The sequence below is a fragment of the Amphiprion ocellaris genome, chromosome 2 (assembly GCF_022539595.1).
Source record: "Amphiprion ocellaris isolate individual 3 ecotype Okinawa chromosome 2, ASM2253959v1, whole genome shotgun sequence".
Classification (NCBI taxonomy): domain Eukaryota; kingdom Metazoa; phylum Chordata; class Actinopteri; family Pomacentridae; genus Amphiprion; species Amphiprion ocellaris.
The window spans coordinates 20,769,275-20,780,872 of record NC_072767.1 but is presented as its reverse complement, the minus strand read 5'-3'; the positions used below and the strand labels follow the sequence as shown (position 1 = coordinate 20,780,872).

Below are 11,598 nucleotides of genomic sequence, written 5' to 3'. Positions count from 1 at the left end.
AAGCAGTGGTGTTCAATATAGGCTCTATATACCTACACAAATATAAAATGAACTGTGCTTATCTTTGACCTGTTAAACTCTATTATTGCTTTTACTATATGTCCACCATATGCCTGATGGCAGAAACGTTGTCCCAGATCTATAAGAGAAGTATTACTATACATTCAGAAGTGCACGTGCCAGACTAAAGTTAAAAACGAAAGGTTATTGGTAACACTAGATCATAAATCCGCAACATGACAAATCTTATCTCTGAGGCAGAACACCTATAGCTCTTCTTCATATTTATAAGCCTTGCATAACACAATTGGTCTGATAAAACAAGGATGCAGAGGTGAGACAGTGCAGGAAAGATTTTATTCAAATTTTTAAACAATGCAGCCTCTGTTGGAATTGGAGTCTCACGTTAGATTTTTATATGAAAATACAGTTTTCATTTTTTTTCTCCAACATTTTTCATTTGACTGTGATTTCAAATGCATTAACACAAGCAAACCTAGTATTAGAGCAGCAAGAAGTACAAATCTACATAAAGCACATAAACAAAAAGCTGTCCGTTACCAGAAACCGCATGATATATATCAACTGATTCTTTTTTTTTTCACTGAAGTTCTCCAAAAACCTCTGTAATCGGCATCATATAAATGCCACATTATTACACAAAGATTCTGTGGTGGTGTTTGTGTAATAAAATAACTGTTTGCAGAAAAAATTTCTATATTTTTAGTGTGATTTTTGCTGTAGCTAAAAATCATTACTCGGTATTATTACCTTGGATTAACACACTTTCATTCAAGTTTTAAAGTCCTTCTTTTCCATAATGTTATACAAATATGTAAAGCTAAAAAAAGTATATAAGGACAAACTATACTGGCACAAAACTTCTGAGTTGATTCTGTTTATTCCGATTCTTCATCTTAGAACTTAGTTCAGTTTTATTGGGAATAATTTCTTATATCTCTCAATTTACTGGCTAGAGCTGTCACAATTATCATTATTGTAGCATTGTGGAACTATAATTTACTGAACATGCTCTGATGCTAAAGGACACAATTCATACAATACATAAACAATACTTCACTTCTCTGTAGTGTATCTTAACAGGGAGCTAGTTAGCTCCTGGAAAAACTTGATTTCAGCTCAATGAAATTACTTTTAACAGAACAGACCAGTGAGAACCCAGGAGATCAGACTGAAGCCACAACAACCCCTTATTTTCCAGGGTTTCCAGGAGCCACCATTGGAGCAGGCTGCATGACAACCACACTGGAGTTCTTCTTGCGATATTTCAACTCGCGATGCATCTGACAGTAGGAGCACCACACACAGACACAGGATGTAGCGATGTCCTTACAGAGAGAACTCTGCAGAGAAAAAAAAATCTGTGATTATGATCTTTTTATTTTTTAACAGGTATTATTGTTTTTAAAACGTAAATTGGCGTATTTTCTTTGTTGTTTGTCTGTGAGAACTTAAAACAAAATGTCAGGCTTCCATTTACTCATTTATTTAATTAATCAAACTACACTGAAGTCTGGAGGCCTCATCTACATTGTATTAGAGTAAGAAAATAAAATATGTAGGCACACAAATGGGAAATTTGGCTAGCAATAACAATAATCATTTAAAGTCAAAGTCTGCAGAATTATAAAAACCTTAATTAGAGCATTTAAGATTTAAAAACAAGTCAGTCGACTAAAAACAAGAACCGCTGAAAGTAAAAGATGAGATTAAAAACCTGAATTGATCTGAGGATAAAAGAGCTTTAGGCTGTTCTGCAGGTTGTTCCAGGTTCACTGAATAACACTCAATTTTCACAGCTCAGTAAAAAGAGTTAGTGCCTGTCAATAATCCAATCATCTGTATGTTATCATAGTAAGGTAGAGCATTAAAAGCCAGTAATGAGGTAAGGAGCTCAAAAACCATTAAGGACAAAAACTCGTTTTCAAACATTAGATAGGAAATGATCGTGCTTCAGTTTTTCTGTATGTTATACCTTGATGCCATATTTGTGTCGAATGCCAACCCTCAGAGCCAAGGCAGCAGGAGGCACAATCAGAGGAATCCCAAAGGCTGATAACACAGAAGGGCTGCAAATGTCACACAGTGGGAGGCAACGGTTCTCATCAAACTTTCCTGCAACCGTGCAGGCAAGACAAGGGCAGCACCAGAAACCATAGCAGCCTGAGAAGAAAAGCAGGTTCATATTGTTAGACACAGTAAATGATTGAATGTGCCCCAAATGTAACACTTTCAGTAAATGCTTTTGAAAGATGGTCGACTCTTACATGAACTCATGTCTTCACAACAGCCGAAGAGGCCAGTGTTCCAGTTTGTCAAAGGGCCTGCCATTGGTCACTGAATGTCAGCACAGACTGAGATCAAACAACCTGTGAACATACAGAAATCAGTATACACCAAGAAAATCTCAATGGCAGAACTGCACGTTTTGCAACAAATTCATTGTGTAGTCCTATTAGATTTTACAGTCATGTTCTGTGTAAACACAATTAGTTTAGAGATAAACATGTTTCTAATAAATTTCCTGTTTTATAGTTGCAACTTTCTGACGCTCAAACCAGCTGGTGCTGGTCATGGGAATGGCATTGAAATGGAGAAAAACCAGAACAGCAATGAGCAGCAGGGAGTGACTGCAAACTATTTCTGCTCTGATTTGACGTGATTATATAAATATAGAGAGTGACAGAGAGAACATAAACAACTGCCAACTGTGGCGAATGCTTTTGAAAAGGTGTGTGTAGTGAAAACTAAAATTTGATCTTTCATAGATATTCAGATATTCTTTTTTAACAGTCAGCTGTGTAGGGTGTGTGCTAGTTTGTGTCAGAGCTCTCAAGTCATGTTCCCGATTGAACTTTTAACAGTCATAAACAAAGCCGGAGCAACAACGATAAGAAGGGCTTCTCTGCATATTTTATCTATTTCATTCGGCCTAATACATCTGATTGATGTTTTTTTCACAGTAGTAAGCTCTGTTTTTATGCATGGTGCCACAAACATTTGATTCTGTGGATCTCGTACTTTAACTTTTGCAGTAGTCCCTTTCAGCTATTTTTTTTCCACTATAAATACTCAATTTTGAACAAATAAATCAAAGATCTTACCTGATAAAGCTGGAAGCCTTGCTCTCACCTCAGATACCTCTGACAGAACATGCCTCCTGTGAGGAGTGGCAGCACATGTATTTTTTAGAAACTTGACGAATGCAATGCTGCAGAACCTGAACTCCTGTATGAAGAGACCTTAAAACAACAACACTCTTTAAAGTGTGACCTGTTGTTTATATGCATGCAGGTGTGGCAAACCTGTCCAAGAAATGTGATCTCTCTTCAAAGAGTCACATGCAGCATTCCCACTAGATGCAATGATTGTGCACAATCTTCGTATCTATTAGTTTATTTATTTGATTCATACTTTTAATTCAATTTCTGCAGTTTTTGTGTTCTAGTTTTTGTGTTGCCTAGTAGGATTTTCCATTGCAGCAACTCAGAGCTTGAGTGTCAAAGACAGATCACTGCCTGGATTACTTGTGTTTTGGGAGAGAAAAAATAAGTCATGTAAAAACAGAAGCAGACCCAAATATTGAGAGTAGTTTCAGTGCAGCGTGTGTGGTAGTGAGAAATTACTCCACTGACAGTTTTACTAAACCAAGTAGGACTATGAGGAAAAGGAACGAGGTGCAACATTTTAGTATGGGATATCATTCTTTTGTGCGGCCTGACTTACTGAGCATTCTGTCAGTAAGCTTCATATACTCCTAAACCCAAGAATTTGCAATATTTCTTGCTGAGTTCACCCCAAAACTCAGAATCAGGGATACAAACGCTGTGAAAAAAAGGCAGAGCTAGTCAAAGTTGGAACAAAAAAATAGGATACACTATACTTAAGATGTTCTTGCCATACAGCAGACCTTACTAACTGGTTGGCCAATATCCATGCAACAGAAAGAACTCTCCTGACAGACTTAGCACATCTTGACAGAACTACACTTTAAAAAATAAGACTATAGAATTTTACAGACAACCACAACAAAAAAGTTGGTGTCAATCAGCACAGATCCAAGAAATGATGACTTTGGCATCAGCTAACATTAAGAAGGGTTCTGTTTGTGGGTCTGCAAAAATACCTGAATTTTGGTTTAACGGGTTTAACAGGTGCAGAATTGCTGCACCTGTTAAAGCACTGGACCTCTGCAAATACGTGCCATGTAGTTGAACTGGTGGTGATCTATCTTTCACTTGGATAGTTTTCACTGTATTTTTGTATTTTCTGTTTATTTCCGGTGATTTCTTGAACTACATTATTTAAATTTTCCCATTTTATTTTCTAGTATGTATTTTATTCTTATTCTTATGAGACAGAGAACAGACAGGTGGGGCTGATACTCATCTCAGCTTAGGACTGACTCTTCATCCTGGAGCTCCTCTCACTAATTCTTTGTCTTTTTTGAAAGGTCATAAAAAGAAAAGAATCACAGATGCAGTGGTTAGAACTCACCTCACAGCATCAACCTGCTGATCAGCTGGTTCTTTATGTGTGAAGTTCATGTTCTCTCTGTGACTGGGTCTCTGGGTGGAATGGAATTCCTGAATGGAGGCGTGTCTCAATGAGACGCGGAGTAATGAGACACGCCTCCGTTCAGGAAATCCAGTCCACAGTTTGCAGCCAGCTAGCAGGCGAGCATTGAGCAGCACTGTGCCTAACCAACTTTACATCACATGTCCGCTGTGTGGAAACATGATATGTACGAATGTATGCATGTATGTCCCAAAAGACAACTTGAGGTAAGTATAAGGTCAGAAAAGGAAGTCAGAAAAACAGGAAATCTAGTTAACACTTTGATGCATAACATGGGTCAAAAATAACCCATATCCAGTGGAAAATGGGTGTCTCCTGATGCAGTCTATGCATCAAAGGGTCAACAGGAAAAATCCCATCCTGAAAACAAATATGCAACTGTGAAGGTACATGTCCACTAGACGCGTTTTTCCTGCATGTAAACGCACCGCATCTGAAAACCGCCCGCATGGTGGGCGGTCACTAGTGGGCCACTACGTGGTCACATGACAGCTTTCAGCTTGACAGTCAGGCAGATGCGTCGGACCAACATGGTGGCTCGGCTGCAAACTTTTTCTTTTATTTTGAAAACACTTCAGCGAAAAGCAATTCTGAAAGTTGGATCTCTGCAGGCCGCATCGGATTTGCATAAAGTATAAGTGGAGTCTATTTTATGCAAATGAGCTGCAGCCTTCTCTGGGGAGACACATCGGATCGCAGCTCGAAACGCTCCGCAACTGGACCAACACGCAGCATGCGGTGCATTTATAGCTGCGATCCGGTGCATCTCCCTGGAGCAGGCTGCAGCTCATTTGCGAAAAGTAGACTCCACTTCTACTTTATGCAAATTCGATGCAACATGCAGAGATCCAGTGCATGCCAAAACTTTTGTCAAATGTCTTAACTAGCCATCGGTGAACTAAAACGAGGACAGATTCAGCTACTGCACAGGTTATTTCTCGTCTCAAATGCTTTCAGAAATACTTTTGTCTGAAGTGTTTTCGAAATAAAAGAGACAGTTTGCGGCCGAGCCGCCATATTGGTCCAACGCATCTGCCGGACTGTCAACATGAGTGCCCTGTGACATGACCAAGTAGAGGTCTGCTGAAGCTCAAATGCTGTCATGCGAAAAACGCATCTAGTGGACACGTACCTTAAGGCTTTCAATTTGACTGTCAATATTTGTTAAATCCAAGACAGATACACACAAAGGGTAAACTTCCCTAACATCACCCCTCTCCAAATAAAAAGCAAAGGGCTGCTTCGTCTGATCAGCACAAATTAAGTATACTGGCTCTTGTAGCATCAACAAATCAATATCATACTTGCCTTGCCTGTAGAGAGGAGTTTATTACAGCCTCATATAAAATCAACAATAATAATAATATTAAAGCAAACAGAGCTCTGGTATCGGAATAGTATTGGTATCAGCAGATATCCAAATTCAGGTATCGGGAGCGGATCGGAAGTGAAAAAATGTAGAGCGGTGCATCCCTACTAATAATTACACAATTTGTCCAAATGCAAGTCTTAGCAACCAAGTTATGATACTGTAATAAGTACTATTTGGGTAAATTAAACCTTTAAAATCTTAGGTAAGATAAGAAGTAGTACTTTGTGTGGAATACTCTGTGTGGTCCTGAATGTGCATCAGTGTGTGTGTGTGTGTGTGTGTGTGTGTGTGTGTGTGTGTGTGTGTGTGTGTGTGTGTGTGTGTGTGTGTGTGTGTGTGTGTGTGTGTGTGTGCGCGTGCATGTGTGAAGCAAGAACTTGGATCTTTTAACATCATCTTTCTGATCTTCCATTCTATTTTCTTTTTCAGTTCAGCACAATGTTCGCATGCGACCATTCGTCATAGCTGAGTCATTCATAGTCCTCAGTTGCAGCAAGGAGCACAGAAGTTTTACATTTTTTATAAGATCTGGTGCAATTGGTTTATCTGTCCACTTTTGAGATGAGACAAGTAGAATAAAATGGTTTTACTGAAATATCACCATTTTAAGCTTAGATTTGGCTGAATTTTCCTGATGGAACTGCAAACCACATACGATTTGTTCAGGGACTGTTGCAACGTTCAAAACAGTTTCTGACTATTCTGTAAATGGTGTCATTTTGGTAATTTAAAAAAAATAGTTACAAACATTTATACAGTATAGCTAAATAGCAAAGGGCTGTGGGAAAATACCTGCACACTGTTGTAATACTTCTGTACTTTCAAACCATTTACAGAACCTGCCCATGAAAAACTAGCCAAAAGCATTGGAGATTTCTTTTTCATTTTTTTGTAAATGTTTTATGGAACTGCACAAATAAAAAAAATGGCATGAAGGTGACAAAAAAGTCATTATGTCCAGTACTTACCATGTTAATTAGATTTTCCCCGTTCTCTTTCAAAAATAGCACTTAACGGTCAACCTGTGAACATTTTTGAGATCTTACATTTTTCAAAGTCAAAATATCAGCTTTATGTAGACAATTATATTGACAGAAAAAGAATAATGGCTAGAAGACTAACCTGGTTTCAAAACACAGGTAAAAAGGTGGCCTTCCATATGTTCTAATTAGATTAGAACAACCACCTAACCTATATGGTGATATGACCCTGGAAACATTACCCAACATGCACTATTTAAAACTATATTAGAAAAAACAATAAACTGGTGCAGTTTTGCTCATAAGCGACCCAGTAGAAAAACTATATAAAGAAATTAAATGATCTTTACAACCCCAACTTAAAAGTTCCGAACACATTAATGCATAAACAGTTAAAATTCAATAATATAGCTACATTGTTCTTCAATATACATTTCTTGTACAACTTATAGAATAGAAAGATACAAAGAAAAATATGAAATAAAACATAAATAGAATCCTTCAATATATTGATTGCAATTATTTTATAATACTAAAACATGTTTTCAGGAGGGAATGTCCCCTCAAAACAATTTCACTCTAAACTACCGACCATGAAACAAAGGTGCCACCTAGTGACGACAACAGACATCTGGTTGTATGGAAATACTCCGTATTGAACAGTTAGTAAGCACTTATACTTAAGGACTGAATATTTCAATTTTATGCTTTTTTTGCACTTCTACTTTGCAACATTGCAGAGAGATATTGCAATTTCTACTCCATTACTTTCATAATTTGTTTATGTGATATATGATAATATATGTCAGTCAAAATGACTGAACCAGCACTTCTACTGTAAACTACATTTTGCTGCCAATAGTTGCGTAGCACACACACTGGACTCATTCACAAATATTTAGTTATCTCAATGCAAAGAGATAAGCATGTACAGCACACAAAACTGTGCAGATTCATAGACATCCAGGTCATGGTATTTCTAAGTATCATTACAGTTCAATGCAGAACAAAGGAAGCCTCTTGGATGAGAGGTGAAATGTCTTTAAGAACCAAAAATCAAGCCAAATCTCTCCAAAACCATCCTACAATGGCTAAAATGTGGCTTTCTGTGCTTGAAGAAATCTATATTTTATATCTCAGTGCAAAGATGTTTACAAGAATTCTTGTCTGCAATATGGAGATATAGGACTGAAAATAGAGGGGTGGATAAGTATGAGCTGGATCTGTACAAAGACAGTGTAGAGTGCATACTTTGCATTCACTTCAACATTTAGGAGACAAGAATCTTTAATTCTGCCATGCGAGCATCCATCTGTCCATTATCTATATATCTCTTAATCCTCATTGGGGTTGCAGGGGAACTGGAGTCTATCCCAACTGGTTTGGGGTGAAGGTAGGGGACACCCTGGACAGGTCACCAGTCTATCACAAGGCTATGCATAGAGACAAACAATCAACCTACAGACAATTTAGAATTATCAATTAACCTCAGCATATTTTTGGAGGCAGCGTATCCGGAGAAAACCCATGCATGCGCAGCGAGAACATACAAACTCCATGCAGAAAGATCCCAGGCCCAGAACTGGGATTCTTCTAGCTGCAAGGCATCAGTGCTAACCACTGAACCCACTGCGCAGCCCTCCATGCAATCATGATGTAGAATAAAATCTTTAAAGACAACTGATATTTTAGAACCAGGAGACAGTTTTCTTTGTGTTTTTGTTCTCTTTAGACCTCTCAGTGCTCCAAGAACCCCATCAATAAGAAGAATCAGATCAGGACGAGGAACCGGATTGGGAGCAGCCCCGAGATGTGAATCCACATAATGGAAGAGAGATGCTGAAAGAATTGTTAATATAGTGACATTTGTGGTGAGACAAAGAAGAAATACAATTCTATTGTGTGCTATCATTTTATATGTCTTGTCTTCTAAAACAACAGGTATCATCCATCCATTAACTGCTGCTGCTTTATCCCATAGAGGGTTGAAAAAACTGGAGGTGACCAGTCCATTGCAGAGCTACACGAAAAAACAGACGACCGTTCACACTCACACAGGTGGCTCATTTAGAATCACAGATTAACCTTCAATGCATGTGTTTGATTGCAGGAAGAAGTCTTTTTTTCACTTCAAAATCTAAGAGGGTTAATAAAGTGAGAAAATTTTATCTGCTAATTTGCAGGCTTAGGTCTTTCTGTTGTGCTGATAGATGTCAGTATGTTAGTAGAGTTGGTTGTAAGACAAGAACATTCGAAGAAGATTTAACATTATCAGTAATGTTAAGTCACATGAGCATCTTTGGACGAGTTGATCTATGCTCACTCTCGTCCAGCCTGAAGGCAAAACATCACTCGTCTAGTAAGTGTTGCACATTTCACAAGAGACAAAACTTAATAAGAAGGGAGGGACATTTGTTATTTTTGGGAGGTCAGAATGTGCACACATCTGTAAGGTACCACCTTTTTGGAAACTTTGTGTCCAAATTTGCACCACAAGAACACCGTGTCGTCTCATCTGCATAAACACAGAGTCGGCTGCTCACTACCTTCCAGAAACATGAATTTGGTGTCAGGATAAACAAGCAGGCCTTGATGCAAAAAAATAGGAATACATGACAGCAGCTGGCCAGAGGCTGTCCTTGCAGCAGCTGGAAGACAACAAACATAAACACTCATAAAAACTGTCTCCCCAGTGGGCACTTTGGAGTTTTTAATTCAGGAACAGATAGATTTATGATGAAGTTGTCCAATGTCGTCTTTTCTTGTTCAGTCAAAATCTAATTAATTGAGGTGAGCTTTGCCTGTCAACATCTGAGCTGCTTCCAAAGCATGTTGGAATGTAGAACATCAAGTTTTCATGTTTATCAGTAGTTGACTGTGTAATCTCATCTCTCCCTCTCTTTCTTCCATCTACCACTCTGACTCTCATCACTAATATTTCCTGTAGTTGTGCTTTATGGTTAAAACCCAGACACTAATTGAGTTTCCTGTACACCGTTGTCAGCTTTCCCATGAACAATGTGCGGCAGCTTACTATTCTCTTCCTGGGGTCTGTTTCACAAAGCAGGTTCAACAAACTCTGAGTGTAACCCTGAACTCTGAGTTGATCTAGTCTGAGATAGGAAACTCTGAATTTCCTTCATTTCAGGGTTAACAGACTCAGAGTTTTCACTAAACCTGCTTTGTGAAACGGACCCCTGCTCAGAAGTGAACTTGATGTGTGGGTGCTTGTGTCTCTATCTGAATCTGTCAAAATGTTCAGTGAACATGTGATTGACATCCATGATAACCAGGAAATTTCCTTGAGGAAGCTTCAAGAAGCAATTGAAAGCACCAGCAAAAATCACAAGTTTCTGATATAATTTTTTTGTCAGACGTCACATCCATGTGCACTTCTACCTGCCATTTCACAGCTTGTAAATGAATATTCTTAATTAAAAAATTTTCTGACCAGTGAATTTGTGAGCAGGAATTACAATTAGTGTCATTCTCCAGACATTTAACTACCAACCTGCCAGTACAAAAAGATCATCATGTATTAAGTTATTTCTGGTGAAGTTCACCAATGACCTTCTAATAGCTTCAGACAGTGGACTTGTGTCTATACTTGCTCTCCTGGGTCTCAGTGCTGCATTTGATACAGTTGATCAAACATCTTATTACAGAGAATGGAACACATTATTGGGATTAAAGAAACTGCATGAAATTGGTTAAAATTCTATTGATCAGACAGATTCCAGTTTGTTCATGTTAATGATTCTTATGCTTAGCTTCACAGGGCTCTGGGTCAGGACCAATATTATTTACTTTGTACATGATCCCCTTAGGCAATATTATTAGGAAGCACTGCATTCACTTCCACTGTTATGCAGATGACACCCAGTTATATTTATCTATGAAGCCAAATGAAACCAATCAGTTAACCAAACTCCAGGCATGTCTGAAGGACATACAGGCCTGGATGATCTATAACTTTCTTCAATCAAATTTGGACAAAACTAAGGTTATTGTATTTGACCATAAACACTTAAGAAACAAACTAACCAGATAGTGAATCTATATGGTATTGCCTTAGCATCCAGTTGTACTGTTAAAAACCTTATTTATTGTTTCTGATATCATGATTAAAAACTGTTTTTGTTTTGCAAAAAATGTTATTTTTGACCAGGATATGTTGTTCAACATGCATATAAAACAAGTTTGTAGGACGGCTTTCTTTCATCTGCATAATATTGTAAAAATCAGCAACATCCTGTCTCAGAGTGATGCTGAGAATCTAGTCCCTGCATAACCTCTAGTCTATTGTAATATCTTAGGGCCAAAGTTAGGGCTGCTCATGAGCACCTGTCTCTTAGTTATCCCTTAGTTATCCTGCTATAGATTTTGACTGCCGTTGGATTCTCATGATGCACTGGGCTCCTCTACTCTCTCTGTAACTTTATACATCACCATTACATGTCACTAACTTTGTGTTTCCCCTGAGTTCCTGTGTCCTGTGCTTGTTCTCTCCACAAATGTCTCTGGATCTAGAGCCACATGTCCGTGATCTGCAGCTGCTGGCCTCACCACCTGCTATCCTGCTATTCCTAACCCCTCACTCTCACCTAACAGTGTCAAGGTAGATGACGGTCTTCCCCGTTTTTTTTT

The 11,598-nt window shown here is 38.3% G+C and overlaps 1 protein-coding gene and 1 long non-coding RNA gene across 2 annotated transcripts; one reads left to right on the top strand and one right to left on the bottom strand.

Annotated features, from left to right (window-relative positions):
- Positions 1-338: 338 nt before the first annotated feature.
- Positions 339-3,265, bottom strand: LOC111587059 (cornifelin homolog B). Its single transcript, XM_023296879.3, has 4 exons — positions 3,126-3,265; positions 2,289-2,390; positions 1,997-2,184; positions 339-1,364 (listed from the first exon to the last, which is right to left on the bottom strand). Exons 2-4 carry the CDS (start codon positions 2,350-2,352, stop codon positions 1,212-1,214), a joined length of 405 nt encoding a protein of 134 aa, XP_023152647.1. The 5' UTR covers positions 2,353-2,390; positions 3,126-3,265; the 3' UTR covers positions 339-1,211.
- Positions 3,266-8,588: 5,323 nt separating this feature from the next.
- LOC129350883 (uncharacterized) lies at positions 8,589-9,127 on the top strand. Its single transcript, XR_008604458.1, has 2 exons — positions 8,589-8,822; positions 8,933-9,127. It is a non-coding gene; the product is annotated as an uncharacterized LOC129350883 (long non-coding RNA).
- Positions 9,128-11,598: the final 2,471 nt, after the last annotated feature.

Bases quoted from the DNA above. Each gene is read 5' to 3' on its own strand.
- LOC111587059 (XM_023296879.3), bottom strand. From the start codon at position 2,352: ATGGCAGGCCCTTTGACAAACTGGAACACTGGCCTCTTCGGCTGTTGT. The intron at 2,185-2,288 runs GTAAGAGTCGAC...TTTTCTTCTCAG, and splicing joins TTGTGAAGACATGAGTTCAT to GCTGCTATGGTTTCTGGTGC. The intron at 1,365-1,996 runs GTATAACATACA...TTTTCTCTGCAG, and splicing joins GACACAAATATGGCATCAAG to AGTTCTCTCTGTAAGGACAT.